Source organism: Lynx canadensis, chromosome A3, assembly GCF_007474595.2.
Source record: "Lynx canadensis isolate LIC74 chromosome A3, mLynCan4.pri.v2, whole genome shotgun sequence".
Classification (NCBI taxonomy): Eukaryota; Metazoa; Chordata; class Mammalia; order Carnivora; family Felidae; genus Lynx; species Lynx canadensis.
In genome coordinates this window covers 27466256-27482227 of record NC_044305.1, presented here as the reverse complement: position 1 = coordinate 27482227, position 15972 = coordinate 27466256, and the positions used below count along the sequence as shown (strand labels likewise).

Genomic DNA, 15972 nt, shown 5'->3' with positions numbered 1-15972 from the left:
AGAAAGAGAGGGAGAGAGAGAGAATCCCAAGCAGGCTCCGCACCGTCAGCACAGAGCCTAACGCGGGGCTCGAACGCACAAACCGTGAGGTCATGACCTGAGCTGAAGTCAGACGCTTAACCGACTGAGCCACCCAGGCACCCCAAGCATAGCATCTTTGATGATAAACAAAAAGATTCGTCCAGAAATAATCACTGTATTCAGTTGTCTTACCTCTTTCATCTCCTTTCATCCAGAACAGTCCCTCAGTTTTTCCATTCCTTTCATTATCTTGACGCTTACCAAGATTACAGGCCAGTTATTTCATAGAAGTTTCCTCAGTTGGAGTTCGTCCAGTTGCTCCTCCTGATCAGATTTAGGTTTTGCGTCTTTGGCAGGAACATCGCAGAAGTGACACGGTGCTCTTCTCTGTGCAGGTCGCCTGGAGGCACACGACAGTTTGTCCTGTAACAGGTGATGCCACCCGCTACCTTTGACCGCTTGATTAGGGTCCTACCTGCCCTGTTTCTCACCGTCAAGGTACCCTCCTCCTCTTTGTAATTAATGGGTCATCTTGGGGGGGGTGTATTTTAAGACTATGTATATGCTCTGTCCCCAACAAATTTTCACAGAGTAGTTTTTATTTTAGCACCCAGCAATGATTCTGCCAGAGTCAGTTATTACCATAATATTTCCATCCTTCCTTCTACATTTGTTATTACACATTCTACTCTGAGAAAGAGCTTTCTCCTCCTTCATGCATGTGTGTGTGTGTGTGTGTGTGTGTGTGTGTGTGTATGCATATGATATCAGTGTGGATTCACTATTTTTATTCAATGGATTATAATCTATTATGGTCATTATTTTGATTCTCAAATTGTCCCAGATTTGGCCAGTAGCTCCTACGCTCTTTTGACATGTTCCTAGCATTACTTGAGCACTTCTAGATGTTTCAGGCTCACTATGTACTTTCCGGGCCCCAGCCCTCAAATCAGACTTCTCCCCAAGGAGCCCTGGTTTCATACAGTGGAGGATGCTATATTGACACCAAGATCTGGGGGTGTCTGGGTGGCTCAGTCAGTTAAGCATTCAACTTCGGCTCAGGTCATGATCTCACAGTTTGTGGGTTCAAGCCCCGCGTCGGGCTCTGTGCTGATGGCTCAGAGCCTGGCTCCTGCTTAGGATTCTGTGTCTCCCTCTCTCTGCCCTCCCCCACTTGTGTTCTGTCTGTCTCTCTCTCTCTCTCTCTCTCTCTCTCTCAAAAATGAATAAACATTACAAAAAATGTTTTTAAAAAGACACCAAGATCGGGGTGCTAGGAGTACTCATTGCTACGTGGATATGAGTGCTCTTGGGCTCTCTTTGTGGACAGAGCTGGGAAACACACGTATTACATGTATGCATCTCACCCACACGTGGGCACACACGCATCTCTGCTTCTCTGCCTCTATTTTTCAGAGCCAGGAGTTTACTCTGATGGCTCCAACTCCATTCCAGCACCACAGAGGTCACTCTAGCCTTTGCTGTCACCGCGTTTATAATTCCCTACTCCGACAGTGAGAAACCTAGCTCTCATTTTCCTCAATATATTAATTTGTTCAACACCCCCCACCCCGTCCCATAGAGCCCCGGCCTCACTCACGGCTCCCCTGCTTGGCCCCCCACCCTACCGTTCACCTCCAACAAACATCGGGAAGCAGAAGGAAGGAGGATGAAAGAGGAAGCCAAATTTGTTTTGACCTAGTAATACATTCACTTGGTACAAAAGAAAAACGATAGGAAAGTATACAATGAAAAGTCTCCCTGTCCACCCTGTTGCTCATTCCAATCTAACTCCTCCCCATAGGTAACAAGCATTATTGGTTTGTTACATACACAAGCTAATATAAAGATGTTTTTTATTTCCTCTCTTCTCCACAAAATATTCCTCATACTCCTTTTATCTGTCAATAGTTCTTGGAGATCTTTCCGTATTCGTGCGTAAAAAGTGGTCTCATCCTTTTGTGGCCGGGTAGCATTCCTTTGGCTACTCTATTTAATCAGTTCACCAATAATCGACATTTAGATGGCATCTAAGATTTTGTTAGGCCCAACAAGACCGCAATAAATAAACCTGAATGTATTCACGTTGCATGTGTCCAGACACATCCATTAAATAAATTTTTAGAAGCGGGGTCATTGATGTGATCTGACATGTTTGTGTTTAACGATTAAAGTCTGTCTCGGGAAAGATAAATACTCTATATGATTTCACTTATATGTTGAATCTAAAAAAACCCAAACTCAGATACAGAGAACAGATTCATAAGGAAGGGGGTGGGAGGCAGTGAAGGGGCCAATGATACAAATTTCCAGTTATCAGATAAATAAGTTTTAGGGATGTAATGTACAGCATGGTGACCACAGTTAATGGCACTGTGTTGTATATTTGAAATTTGCTAAGAGAGTAAACCTTAAAAGTTCTCATCCCGAGAAAAAAATAAATAAATAAAGTCTGTCTCCCCTCTTGGAAGAGGAAAGGGACTCTGTTCTAGTGACTGCTATTTTCCCAGCACGAGGAACTGCTAGACTTTGGTAGGCGTGCAACAAACAATGTGTTCGATAAATGAATGAATGACCGATGCCCTCGGTCTCTGCAGTTGACCGTCTCTGGAGTGTAGGGAGCCCTCACTGTGTGCCCGGTGCTGTGCATCGTGGTGCCGATCCTCCACACTTCCCCGTGAGGAAGGCACAGTTTTGACAGCCCCACTTGACAGATGAGAGCACTGAGGCCCAGAGAGGGAGCACAGCTGAGCTGACGCCACACAGCTAGTCAACAGCCAAGCCACAGTTCCCACCCAGCGAGCCAGACTCTGGAGCCACTAACAATCTCACCCACTGCTCCCAACACATCTCTTCTCCCCCCCCCCCCCCACCACACACACACTTAGCTCAGTCCTCCAGCCCCACCTGGACCCCTCATCTTGCCTCACATGCTTCCCTGGACCTAGCTACTTCTTCTCAGCCTCACCCCCAGCCAAAGGCGTCTGCTCCCTGCCCTCGGCCAATGCGGGACAGGACCAAGGAGAAGAGCTGTCATTTCCATACAGCTGTCCCCGGGAGCCAGGCCTTGCCTAAGCCCCCCCATTTTCCCTGAAAAGGCTGAATTGTCTCGGCCGTTTGGGGGGCACCTCTCGGCACAGGCCGGGCTGCCTGGGCAGGGCCTGGCTGGGCTATTATCCTACATTATCTCACTCCCCTGCTCCTGAAAAGAGCCAGTGACTGCTCGCCCCCCCTCAGCCCTCCCCTGCTCGCTCCTGTCTTTTACACTTAATTACCTCACTCATTACCCCGCAGCCTGCAGAGGCCGGACCACAACTGGGGCGTGAGTAATCCCCGCATCACACACCCAGCCAGCCGGCCAGCAAGGAGCAAATTGCTCACACAGCCCATAAATAAAGGAACAGGGCCCACTCAGGCCTTCAGAGCAGAAGGACTTCGTGGCTGCTGCCGTGAGGGGCAGGCAGTGGCCCCAGCTTCCCAGTCGGCCTTTGCCGGCCCTGGTGAGATGGTCTCCACCTCCCCCACCCCAGACGGGCGACCTTGAACTTCCCCAGGCCACTGAAGTCATAGCTCAGTGCCTCTGACAAATGAGACAGCAGGGGCCCACACCCCTTCCTCATCACAGCCCGGAAACTATCCAGGCGTGTCTCCCAGGCTTCCTACGTGACCCCTCCAGCCATGCACCTCCACCCCTGGCAGTGGGGACCCACCAAGTCCCCAGCGTGTCCTCTTTCTCCCCCAGCTCCTTTGCACATGCCACCACTCCTGCTTCCCGAACACTCTTCCTCATCACCCAAGGGCCTGCTTAATTCCTACTCACTTGAAAGGTCACTGCCTCTGGAGAGCCTTCCTTGACCCCTCTAGGCCGGGCCAGGGACATCATGGACTTTCTTCAGTCAAAGCATCAAGCCATTATATTGTCACTGCCTTTTCGCTTGCGTCCTTTGAAGAAAGGACTGAGGGGCACCTGGGTGGCTCAGTCGGTTAAGCGGCCGACTTCAGCTCAGGTCATGATCTCGCGGTCCGTGAGTTCGAGACCCACATCGGGCTCTGGGCTGACGGCTCAGAGCCTGGAGCCTGCTTCGGATTCTGTGTCTCCCTCTCTCTCTGACCCTCCCCTGTTCATGCTCTGTCTCTCTCTGTCTCAAAAATAAAATAAAAAATGTTTAAAAAAAAAAAAGAAGAAGAAGAAAAGACTGAGTCTTCTCCATCTCTTTGTCCAGTGCCCAGCCCAGGTCCTGGCACATGACTGGCCCATTTACTAGGCACTAAGTAAAAGCGAGTACGAGAATGAATGAATAAGTGAATGAATGAGGTGACGAAGGGTAAGGTGCATGTGCTGGATGAAGGGGTTTGGGCCCCTTGTTCCTGTGCCATGGGCTTCTCGCTCCAATATGCCACAGGCTCCCCCCTGTCCAGGGCATCTGAGCTCATGAGGATGATGGATGAACCGGGATGCATGGCCCCAGGACCTCTCTGGGGCTGAAATTTCCTTCTTTTATGAGGTCAGGCGCAGACTCCTTCCCTCGTATCACCTTGGGAAACACCAGCTTCTCGCCTCTGGCATGAGATAGTCCAGCCTTGGCCCAGAAGTAGCCTGCACAACCTTTTCTCCATCAACTTAAAGGCTTCTGCTGATTCACCACCTCCCACATTACCCCAGGGAGGCTGGCACAGGAGCTGGCTGTGTGGTAGGCTTCTCTTGCCTGGAGGACTTCACCTCACCCTCCTGCTTCCTTCCCGGATCCAGGATAAGGAAGGGAACTTGGGAAGGTAGCTGGGAGGGAGTTCCCAAAACCTGAGAGGCCAGAGTTCATGGAATCCTTTGATATCTGGTAAATCCTACGGACCCTTTCGCAGAATTATGTCTTCAAATTAATAAAATACATTAATTAAGAAAATAAAATACATAGTATTATGAAAGAAACCAATTACACTCAAAGAGTTATCAAAATATTAAAAACAAGTCTGCATTACAGTAATATAACGCAGGGTCTAGCAAATCACCATTGTAATTTCCCAGTCCTGATGAGTGTAAATGATATTTCAAGATATCTGGAACAGCTGTAAGGCGATAAGAAAATATGTATGGTTTCTATTAGTGACAAAGTCACTGGTCCCACCAGTACCACTGTGGTCTGTTGCCTGCATTCATCGCTGAAGGATTAAGAAATTTCCGATAAAGGCTAGTGGAATTAAAGACGTAATAATACTTTTCCTCTCCAAGTCAATGACGGACCTGAACTCTTTCTGTGGAGTGCCTTTGACAGCAAGTGACAAGTGCATCAGGAGCATGCTAGCACTTCCCTTCCCGTATCTTGGCAGACATCCTTAATCAATTTTAGCAGTCTTTTCCACTAAACCCAAGCTCAGTCCCAGAATCTCCTGCAACCCCAGGCTCCAAGCGACTGCTACCAACCAATCAAAGTGGGCTCTTGAGCTGCAATCAATTGGTCACTCCTGGGGGGCAGGGAAGGTGTGGTGCTCTTGTGAGCAGGAGATGGGGGAGGGGGGAAGGGGCCCCTGGGTGGCTCAGTCGGTTAAGCGGTTAAGCGTCCCACTTCAGCTCTCGGGTCATGATCTCACAGCTCGTGAGTTCGAGCCCCGCATCGGGCTCTGTGCTGACAGCTCAGAGCCTGGAGCCTCCTTCCGATTCTCTGCCCCTCACCCTGCTCGCGCTCTGTCTGTCTCTCTCTCTCTCAAAAATAAATAAACATTAGAAGATGGAGAGGGAAGGGGGAGGTAACAGGACGTTTAGCAACAACACAGGGAGGGGGCTTGATCTGAGCTCATGACAGGGATGGACAGTCCGGGATGGGTCACGTCGTGGACATCTTTGTTCATGTCATGAACGTGTACTGAGACTTTTTGTTGAGCCACGCTGTGGAGCCAGGGACACAAATGTGAACAACCCCAGACCCCTGCCTTTAGAGCGAGGACAGCGCCAGGAACTGAGTGCCTGCATATGCCCTTGGGGCCATCCTGGGCCGGAAGGATAGAGTCTGTAGGATTCCACCCAACCTGAGAAAAACATTAGTTTTTTCAGACAATCGAGGGGCTGCTGAATCATCCAGGATCCATGGCAGCAAACATGCTTGAAGAATCTCCAAGACGGTCAGAAACCAGGACTGAAGGCTTCATGTCAAGAAGGAAAAAAAAAAAAAAAAAAAAAAGCCCCAGACCGGGCAGAATCCCTAGTCCTAGGGAGACGTCACTGCTGACACCGGGGAGGCCCTGAGGCCAGAGCTCACACCGCTGACTCCGATTCCAGATGTTGACACTCAGACCTTTGTCCCTGCTGCTTTCGGACACTCGATGTAAAGGCTGCCACACTCCAGCCAGAATGGCAAGTGGCTAGCCTGGGCCACGTGACTGCTGTGGCTGCAGAGGAAGCAGGGACGTCCAGTAGGGACTCCTCTAGTGAAAGGAGGGGACTCATGAGTCAAGGGTGTTGGAAGGTGCTGGGTGGCTAAAAGGAAGGTCACCTGTCCACTCCAGCCCCCCAAGGATCAGATGCTTCTGCTGGGCCCAGCTCTGTGCTCAGGACTTTCTCTGGATTATGTGCGTTAATCATCTCAGCTCTCTGGAGAGAGATACCCATTTCACAGATGAGAATAGTGGTGCTTGCAGGAGCTAAGTCCCTTACCCCATCCTTTTAACTGTTCCACAGAGGTGGAATAGGAGGAAGTCATTACCCGCTTTGAAGCTGAACTAGGCCACTGAGCTCTAGATGCCACCAGTCCTGGGATCTGTAGGATTCCAGACCGAAGCTGTCACAGCAATGCTAGACAGGTGTCCTATGTCCCAAGCAAGCACCGGCTGTGTTCTGGACCCTACATGAAAGTCGGCTCCTCAGAGAGGTCTTCCTCGGCCACCCCACCTTAAACAGCCCTCGCCCCACTTATCTTTGCCCCAGGTCACTTACCTTCTCAGCATTTTGTAGGCAGGAAGCTGCCCCTTGTCTATTCTCTGTCGGCACAGTGGGGTGTGAGCGGCATGAAAGCGGCTCTGTCTTGTTCGCTGCTATGTCCCCAGCCCTTAGTACAGTGCCGGGCACACAGTAGGCGCTCAGTAAACCTCGGCAGACTTAGTAGCTGTGCGCCATTGGGCAATTTCTTAACCTCTCTGTGCCCAGCGTCCTCCTTTATAAAATGTGTATAAACAAACTGAGTCCCTCCAAAAGTGGTTGTGAGGGTTCCATAAGTTCACACAGTATCACAGCCAAGCAGGCCTTTTAAGCAGGCCCCTACTGTGTACCAGGCCGGCAGGATTTCCCTGCGGGACCTTGACCGTTAGAGCCACGGGAGTCAGAGAGGAGATGCTCCTGGGGGCTGAAACATCCTAGAGGTCAACTGGCAGAGAACGGACTTGGAATTAATAATGGCTAACATTACCAGCACCAACTGTGTGCAAACAGGCAACCTAAACACCTCGTTCATCTCCCACCTGCTCTGTGAGGTAAGTCCCAGTAGTATCAATATCCCCATTTGACAGCCGAAGAAACTGAGGTACAGAGAAGGCAGGTAGGGTCAGGGTAGATAACTTGCCAGTACGCAGTGGAGGCGGGGTTCGAACCCAGGCCATCCCATGCTTTTAACCCGTCTGCTTCCCAGCCCTTCCTCCACTGGGTGAGATGGAGGAGAGGCTGGGAAGGTGTGCACTGGGGGCACGTGGGTGTTCTGACGCCTTGGGAGGCTGTCCCCCCCCCCCATTAAGTCTGGGGTCAGGCATGGGTCAATATTGAAAGTCCCTTGCCTCTGCACACCTGGGCCACCTCCTGGCTTTCTCCAGAAGCTGATGGGTCCCGGCTGGTGTATGAGCAGAGGCAGAGAGCAGGAAGGCAAAACTGGGGGGTGCTGAGAATCGTCGATTCCTCTATGCCAGGAGCCCTGGGAGCCTGGAAATGCCAACTCAGCAGCTCCAACAGCAACCTCAGCATCTGCCAAGGATGTTTGTGGGATCGGCTGCTGGGGAAGAGAGGGAGGCAGCCTTGATCTGGCAGGCAGGAGCCTAGAAGTTCCAGAACTTCCCGTCCCATGCCTCAGTTTTCCCAGCTGTTAAATGGGGGGTGCTGAGGGGACCATGCGGATATCCCAAAGGCTATTCAAGTAGAGCTCCCAGCCATGCTCCAGGCCTCATACAACCCTATTTAATAGGTGCCATCGTTGGCCTCAGTTTACACAGGTGAAATAGAGGCACAGAGAGGCAAAGTGACTCGCCCAAAGTAACGCAGCTTGAAGAAACGAAGCCGGGATTTAAACTTGGCCCGGGGAGGGGCGCCTGGGTGGCGCAGTCGGTTGAGCGTCCGACTTCAGCCAGGTCACGATCTCTGGGTCCGTGAGTTCGAGCCCCGCGTCAGGCTCTGGGCTGATGGCTCAGAACCTGGAGCCTGTTTCTGATTCTGTGTCTCCCTCTCTCTCTGCCCCTCCCCCGTACATGCTCTGTCTCTCTCTGTCCCAAAAATAAATAAACGTTGAAAAAAAAATTAAAAAAAATAAAAATAAAAATAAATAAACTTGGCCCGGGGTGACCCAGGCCCAAACTCTGAGCCACCTCACTTGCTTGAATGTGGGGCTCTGGTGTAAGAGTCTATTAGTCACTCCACGCCCCTCCCCCCCCCAATGTGTGCTGGGGGTTTGTCTCAAGTCCCCTGACCTTGCAGGGAGCCTGGTGCTCTGATTCAGGCAACCAGGCCTTTCTAGAGGTTTCAGGGAGCTAATTAAGGTGTGACCTTGTCAGGCACAGAGTTAGCATATTCAAGAACATCTCCAACTTTGAAGGCAAGACACTTTAATGGCGGAATGTCAAGGTCTGTGATGGTCAGGATAGGGACTCAATCGTCCCCAGAGGCAGAAGCAAATCTTGAGAGCTGACAAACCAACCCAAACCCAGGCCAAAGAGGACTAAGGTGAATGGGGGTCACAAGGAGGTCTCTTCACTCGACAGTTTATTCTTTCATTCAAGAGATACAGCACTGAGGACTCATTATTTGCCCAGCCCTGTGTAGGTCATGGGGTGTGGCAGTAAATGGAACAGATCTGGGCTCTCATTTGAGGCGCATTCAGCCCTGGCAGGGTGAGGAGGAAGGAGAACCCCTTTGGAGGGCCCTCCCCTACCTCCCCCAGCATTAGCACCTTTGGCCCTCTTAGAAGGAGGACTCTGTGGTTTAAAATCAGGGCTCTGCAGCCAGATCAGCTGGGTTTGAATCCTGACACCTAGCTAGGCCTCCTTGAGCACATCATCTTGCCTCTCTGGGCCTTGGTTTCCTCATCTGTAAAATGGGGCTCTCAGTAGGCTCCGCTTGGTGGGTTTTTTTTTTTTTTCTAAAGTTTATTTATTTATTGAGAGAGAGAGAGAGGGAGAGAGAAAGTGCAAGCAGGAGAGGGGCAGAAAGGAGAGACAGAATCCCAAGCAGGCTCCACACTGTCAGCACAGAGCCCAACGTGGGGCTTGAACTCACGAACTGTGAGATCATGACCTGAGCCAAGATCAAGAGTCAGACACTTAACCAACTGCGCCACCCAGGTGCCTCTTGGCAGGCTGTTTTGATGGTCAAACCACACAAAGGGTTGCTTTTGACTCCCAGCACATAATAAGTCCTCAATAAATATCAGCTAGCATTGTCATCATCTGAGACTCTGAAACACACTCCTCCCACCACATATCATCTCTGTCCTGGGCTAGATCCTGGGGTCAAGCAGGAGGGTGGCGATAAGAGAAAGGGTAACTAGTACGGAGGGAGAGAAGAGTGCTCTAGGCAGCAGGAACAGGACTGCAAAGGCCTCGAGGTGGGAGGCATTGAGGGAATACGGTAGAAGCTTCAAGAGGGTCTAGGACCCTGCCACATTCCTGACCCCTCCAGGTGGCCCCTTCCTGGAGTCTGCTGCGGCTCTGAGTTCCTGAGCCAATGAGGAATGCAAATGGAAGGCTGCCAGGCCCTTTGCCACTGCAGAGGAGGCAGTGTGGCAAAGTGGTCAGAGCACAACCTCTGGGGCAGGCTGTCCAGGTTGGACCCATGGCTCACCGCCTACTGGCTGTGAGACCTTGGACAAGTTACTTAACCCCTCCGGGCTCAGTTTCCTCCTCCGGAAAATAGGGCGAACAATACTGTCGGGCCTGAAAAGGCAAGTGTGAAGAGGAACTAAGGTAATGTTTGGAAAGCGTGCAGATCAGTACCTGGCACATGGCCCAGAGCCGTAAGTGTTTATTAAATGAATCAAGAAAAACACGCGCAGCCGCGGTAAGGTACCTGCCACTGGGCCCTCGTCTGGGCTGCAGTCACCGGGCCTCCAGCTGCAGCACCCTCTCAATCTGCCACAGTGTTTGAGCTGAGGCCGCACTCCTCCTCCAGTACAGCCCCCTCTGATGACAGGGCACAGCGAGGAACGAGGGCCGGCCGTTCTGTCCAGCATGGGGCAATCCCTGTGCTGGAATGCCCTGTGGGCTGGTCACGCTTTGTTGGACCCGCACCACTGCCTGAGGCTCCTGTTCCCCGCTCTTCCTTTGTCCCACCTCTCCCTTCACAGGTACCAGACCTGCACCCTGGCTGAAGGCACCCGTCCTTCCCCCCGCAGTGTTATCTCCCATAAATTTCTGGCCTTGGTTTTCACATCTGCTTCCCAGAAAACCAAAGTGGGCCAGTAGAGAACATGGGGCTTAGCAAATTCCAGGGAGCCCGCTGTGTGCCCTCAGGCAAGTCGCCTCTGTGAGCCTTGAGGTACCGAGCTTCATCCTTCTCCTATCTTCTTCCCTTTGGCCCAGAGGAGGAGGGCCTGGATAAAACACACTGGAGAAACAGGGCAGCGTAAGTGAAGCTTACCAGAAAAAGAGCCCCATCAGCGTGGAGTGGATGCATTTGCGGCCACTCTCCTCCTTGGAATTCATACAGAATTCCATTATCAGCCCTGGACAGCAGCTCAGGGACCATCTTCTCCCATGCCCATTTGACAGACGAGAAAGCTGGAGCCCAGAAGGAGGAGCGAAGGGGGCAGAGCCGGGACTAGAATTGAGCTCCTGACTCCCGGGGCACTGCTCCTTCCTAACCACAGGCGGTGAACCCTGCAAATAGGATGCCTCGTCCCCTCCACAGAAGTGCAGAGCGAGGTACGGGGCAGTTCTGCCGGCCACCTGGGTTACACAGCACTGAGATCCACACCCAGACACCAGTAGCCAGCCTCCTCCCGGACGGGCAGAGCAAGGTCGAAATCTGGAGGATACCAGGGCAGACTGAGACGGCAGCCCCCACTAGTGAGACCTGTTGTATCAAGGCTCCTGGGGAGGCAGGCTGTGGGCCACACGGATCCGAGACCCTCCCCAGCTCCCGCACACAGTCACCTTGTGGTCTGGAACTCATCATGTCACGTGGGTTCTACAAATGAGGCACAACAGAGTCTTCGGCCACGAGGTCATGGTGAGGCTGAGATGAGGGAAGCCATGGAAGTTAAATCGGCCAACAATGATCAAGGCAGGTCACTGGGGGCCAGGCACTTCTCCAAACACTTCACAGGTACATTGCCACTTAATCATGACTGCAGCCTTGTGAGACGGGCCCTGTTAACGCCCCCACTTTACAGATGAGGAAACGGAGGCACAGAGAGCCACGTGGCTGGGAAATGGCAGAACTCGGATTTGAACCGAAAACAGGAGGACTCTGAATCCCTCTCACTAAAGCCCCTGGCAAGGCCAGCTTCTGTGGAGGGTAAGTGTTTAGAACAGTGCCAGGCACACAGAGCTGCTCAGTGCTGCTGCCGTTGATAGAACAATAATTATTATTGTCGCTGGGGAAACTTGCCACCAGCAGCACTATGTTCCCAAAAGTCAGAAGAATGAATATCCTGACATGTTTTACAAAATGTATCAGTTCTTCTCTTTAGAAGTAAGGGAGCAGTTAGCAAGTATTCAAGATCAATGCCTGTTGAATTGAAACATTTTATGGTCTTTTTCAGAAAACACGGAAAGAAGGGGGGAGGGGCAAACCCATAGACCCACCATCCGTTCAGTTTCCACGTTTATTTTTATTTTGGTTCATAGTTGTGAACATGCTAGGAGAGATTTCGGGATGCTGCATCCTTCGTTTAACAGGATTCCGTTTGCTTTTTCCCTTGTACGATGATTTTTAATGACTACAGAACATTCCATCAAGCAGGTGGCTTCTTCATAGCCCCCTCCCCATTTTCCCCAGGTTGGGGTTTTTATTCCAGTCTCAGATGCTGCAGCAGACATCCCTAAGGTTAAAGCTCTTTACTTATTTGATGGTGACTTGGAGAAATGAGTTTCTCATAGCAGACTTTCTGGAACTAGGAAGCCAATGTTAGGAGAGGTTTGGGGACAGAAGAGCCTTCTCAGTGTCCTAGTGATGAAACTGTGCCAGCCATTGTGTATTTCCTCCATGCTTAAGGCCTCCCCACACTGTAGGGTTTTTTTTTTTTTCTTAATGTTTATTTATTTTTGAGAGAGAGAAAACAGAGCGTGAGCAAGGGAGGGGCAGAGAGAGAGGGAGACACAGAATCTGAAGCAGGATCCAGGGCTCCAGGCTCTGAGCCGTCAGCACAGAACCCAATGCGGGGCTCCAACCCACGAACCGTGAGATCGTGACCTGAGCCAAAGTTGGATGCTTCACTGACTGAGCCACCCAGGCGCCCCTAACACTGTAGGTATTTTTGAACCTCACTTTCTGGGCTGAAGGTTTCTTCTTTTTTTTCTTCTTTTCTTTTTTTTTTTTAAGTTTATTTATTTATTCTGAGAAGAGTAAGCATGAGCGGGGGTGGGGGGCAGGGAGCAGAGAGAGAGAGAGGAGAGAGAGAGAATTCCAGGAAGGCTCCGTGCTGTCAGTGCAGAGGCCAACACAGGGGCTCGAACTCATGAGCTGAACCATGAGATCATGACTTGAGCCAAGATCAAGAGTTAGAAAAATGCCAGGCAACTGAACCACCCAGGTGCCCAGAGACCTGGGATCTTACACTCAACCTACCACTAGTGCTCTACAGGACCTTGACTATGTCACTTCTGGGGTGGATTACCTCTCCATCCTGCCCAGTGAGAAGACCTGACGAGAGAGAGCCCAGTTCCAGCTCTGTCCCTAAGCCATCATGAATGTTCAATGTCTTGGGAAGCTCTCTGGGTTGAGTTTCATTGTCTCTTTGTAGGAGATCAGAACGGGGGAACCACCAGGCAGGCAGAGGTGAGCTCATGGGCACCCACTTGTCTTACACATGCCACTGGACTAAGCACCCATAGAAGATAGAGATCCCAGAGCCTAGCACAAACTCAAAAATTTGGACACACCACAAATAACCATCAACACACTCCTCCGTGGCCCCAGCTCACTCCTGTCTCAGAGCCTTTGAAGTGGAGCCTCTGCCTGGAGCACCCTCTCCTTGGCTCCGCCCACAGCCAGCTCTATCTCATCACTCAAATCTCCGCTCGGATGTCCCCTCTTCCCGGAGACCCTTACTCATCACCTCACCCAGTTTTATGTCCCTTACAGCACTGAGCAACTATTTGAAAGGATACTGTTGACATCAGTTTTTCCTTCTTCAGTGTCCATCCACTGCCCCTCGAATGTCACCTCCAAGAGAACAGGGACTAGGATTGCCACCACTTACTCCACAGAACCCCACAAACATGTGGGTGCTCCAGGTACAGCTGTGCATATAAAAGCCACATGTATTGAGCACCTCGTATAGGCGAGGCACCATTCCAAGCCTTTTACATATAGTAACTCTTGTAATGCTCCCAAGCCCCTGAGCTAACAGCAATTACTATTCCCATTTTATAAAGGGGGAAAGTGAGGCACAGAGCAGTTGAATAACTTGCCCACCATGCCACAGCTAGCAAGTAAGATAGCTGGGGTGCCCCACTGCACCCTGTAAGAGTATGCTGAGCCACACATGGGACAGAGTCCCTGTCCCCATGAAGCTCGGGGGCTAATGGGCTAGCTGACCTAGTCTACAATACAGGAAGTCAGGGATACTTACTTCCCCTAGAGGAAGTGATCCCTCAGCTAAGTCCTGAGGACAGGTAGGGGCGTGCTAGGATGAAGTGGAGGGAAGGACAATCTAAAGGAGGAAACACTGTGGAGGCCAAAAGATAAGCCACCGGGCACCAAACCTAAAGAACTAGAAGTTGCTTGTATGGCTGGTGTAGGGAACACAGGGGTATGCCATGTGTCAAGGGATATGATCATCTCAACCCTCAGTGACTGAGATTTGAAAAAAGTCCCAGGGAGGAAATATGAGGCTGTACGGCTGGGAAGATGGGCACCACTCCCCCAGATCGTGCAGGGCCTTGGCAAGCTGAAGGGTGCATGTTTTATTCCAAGGTTCCACATCACACCTCAAAGACTAGTGGAAGCCCCTCACTCGGTGGTGCCCAAGGGCCACACAAGGGTCTCTGGAAATTTCTGCTGACTCACTGTGGGACCTCAGGCACCTCCATACTCTTTCTGGGTCTTAGTCTCCCAACTGGTATTGAATGACCCAGTGCCAAAAGCACATCCCCACTCCGTCAGCCTGGCATCCCATAAACAGAATGCTGTTGACCAATGAGATCCTGACATTCCTGGAGTCCAATTCTGGGACTCTTGTGCACTGGCCATCCCATACTTGCTGAGGCCAGCCCACCACCATGGCACTTTGCCAAGCAAGTCTCTGGGCAGGGGTTTGAGTTCTCCTGCTCCTCGATCCTCCAAGATATAGAGGCTCCCCCTAGGTTTTGGCAGGATGGTGGGGGGGGGGGGTCTGTTCAGATCCTCCTGGAGACAAAGGAGCTGACCTGCAAAGAGTTCCAGCGGGAGCCCCGCTCCCCCTCCCTTCCCCCCTCTCCCTTCCCAGTCCACGTGTCTCTATTGTCTGCTCCCCGCTTCAGGGAAAGACACAGCCTCGGATGTGTCAAAACCACCACCCCCCGGCAGCAGGGAAATTAATTACTGGACGATTTTCACTTCCTCTTGCAGCGCCTGCCTGAGCTAGGCACCGGAACAGGACCGGCTGAGAGGGGCCGGCATCGGCATGGGGGACTTGCTGCCCCCACCAGTTCTGGGAGAAGAAAGTTGAACCCCAAACCCAACAGGGGCTTCAGTGGGAGGCCAAGCTGGGGTGGGGGTGCCGACTTCCTCTAGTTAAAGCTGAGTGTCCACACTGGCCACTTCTGAATTGGGGGAGAGGGAGAGGACTGGAGGCAGGAGGGTCGCGGCTGGCGAGCTCACACTCTTTTCTTTGCATCCCTTTCCCTGTGTCCCCATGTGCCTGAACCCCGACTGCTCGGACCACTCTCTGTCCTCTCCCCTCGGCTTCTCCCTCTATCTTACACTTTTCTTTCCCTTTCTTTGCATCCCTGGGGGGCTTTCTTTTTGTGTGTCTGGATCTCTTTTTTTCTCCCATGGGTGTGTGAGCGTGTGTTGCTACTTCTTTCCATCTCTGTTTTCCTTCTTTCTCTGTTTCTCTCTTGTGTCTTTTTGTCCTTATCTCGGTCTCTATTTCTACCTCTTTCAGTGTATGTCTCTGTCTTTCTCTGTGTATCTCCTCTCTCCTCTCTCTCTCTCCCTCCACCCCCCCCCCCCTCTTTCTCCGTCTCTCTGTATCTCTGCGCCTTTCTCGCCCTCACTTTCTCCCCTCCTGCCTGCCCGCTGCTCCCTGCGCCTGGCCTGCCCCCACCGCTGCCGGTTCAGGGGAACGTGTGCGGAGCGATTGTCCTGGGGGACATTTGATGGATTAGAGCGCTGAACAGTTCCATTGCTAGGGGACCACCTGATCTCCTCCAGCCTGCGTCCCATATAAAGCCGGCAGGCAGCCGGAGTGCTGAGCACAGCTCCAGCGATCGCCTGTCTGCGCGCCGCCGCCGCCGCCGCCGCCAAGCCCGAGCGGGAGCCCGAGCCAGAGCCGGGGCCGCCGCCACCGGTGCCGGCTCCGCGCTGCCGCCCGCCCGCCCGCCCGCTGGGAGCTGTCCAGTGCT

The 15972-nt window shown here is 52.0% G+C and overlaps 1 protein-coding gene across 7 annotated transcripts in view; it reads right to left on the bottom strand.

The window, feature by feature from the left end:
* The window catches only part of FAM110A (family with sequence similarity 110 member A), a 131653-nt gene that overhangs the window by 92729 nt on the left and 22952 nt on the right, over positions 1–15972 (bottom strand). For all 7 annotated transcript variants that reach the window (XR_003967637.1, XR_003967639.1, XR_003967638.1 and 4 more), the window contains exon 2: positions 214–421. Coding sequence is in view for 2 of the 7 variants with exons in the window: in XM_030309882.1 (XP_030165742.1) it covers positions 214–232 (19 nt within the window). In the remaining 5 variants the exon portion in view is untranslated. The remainder of the gene's footprint in view (positions 1–213; positions 422–15972) is intronic.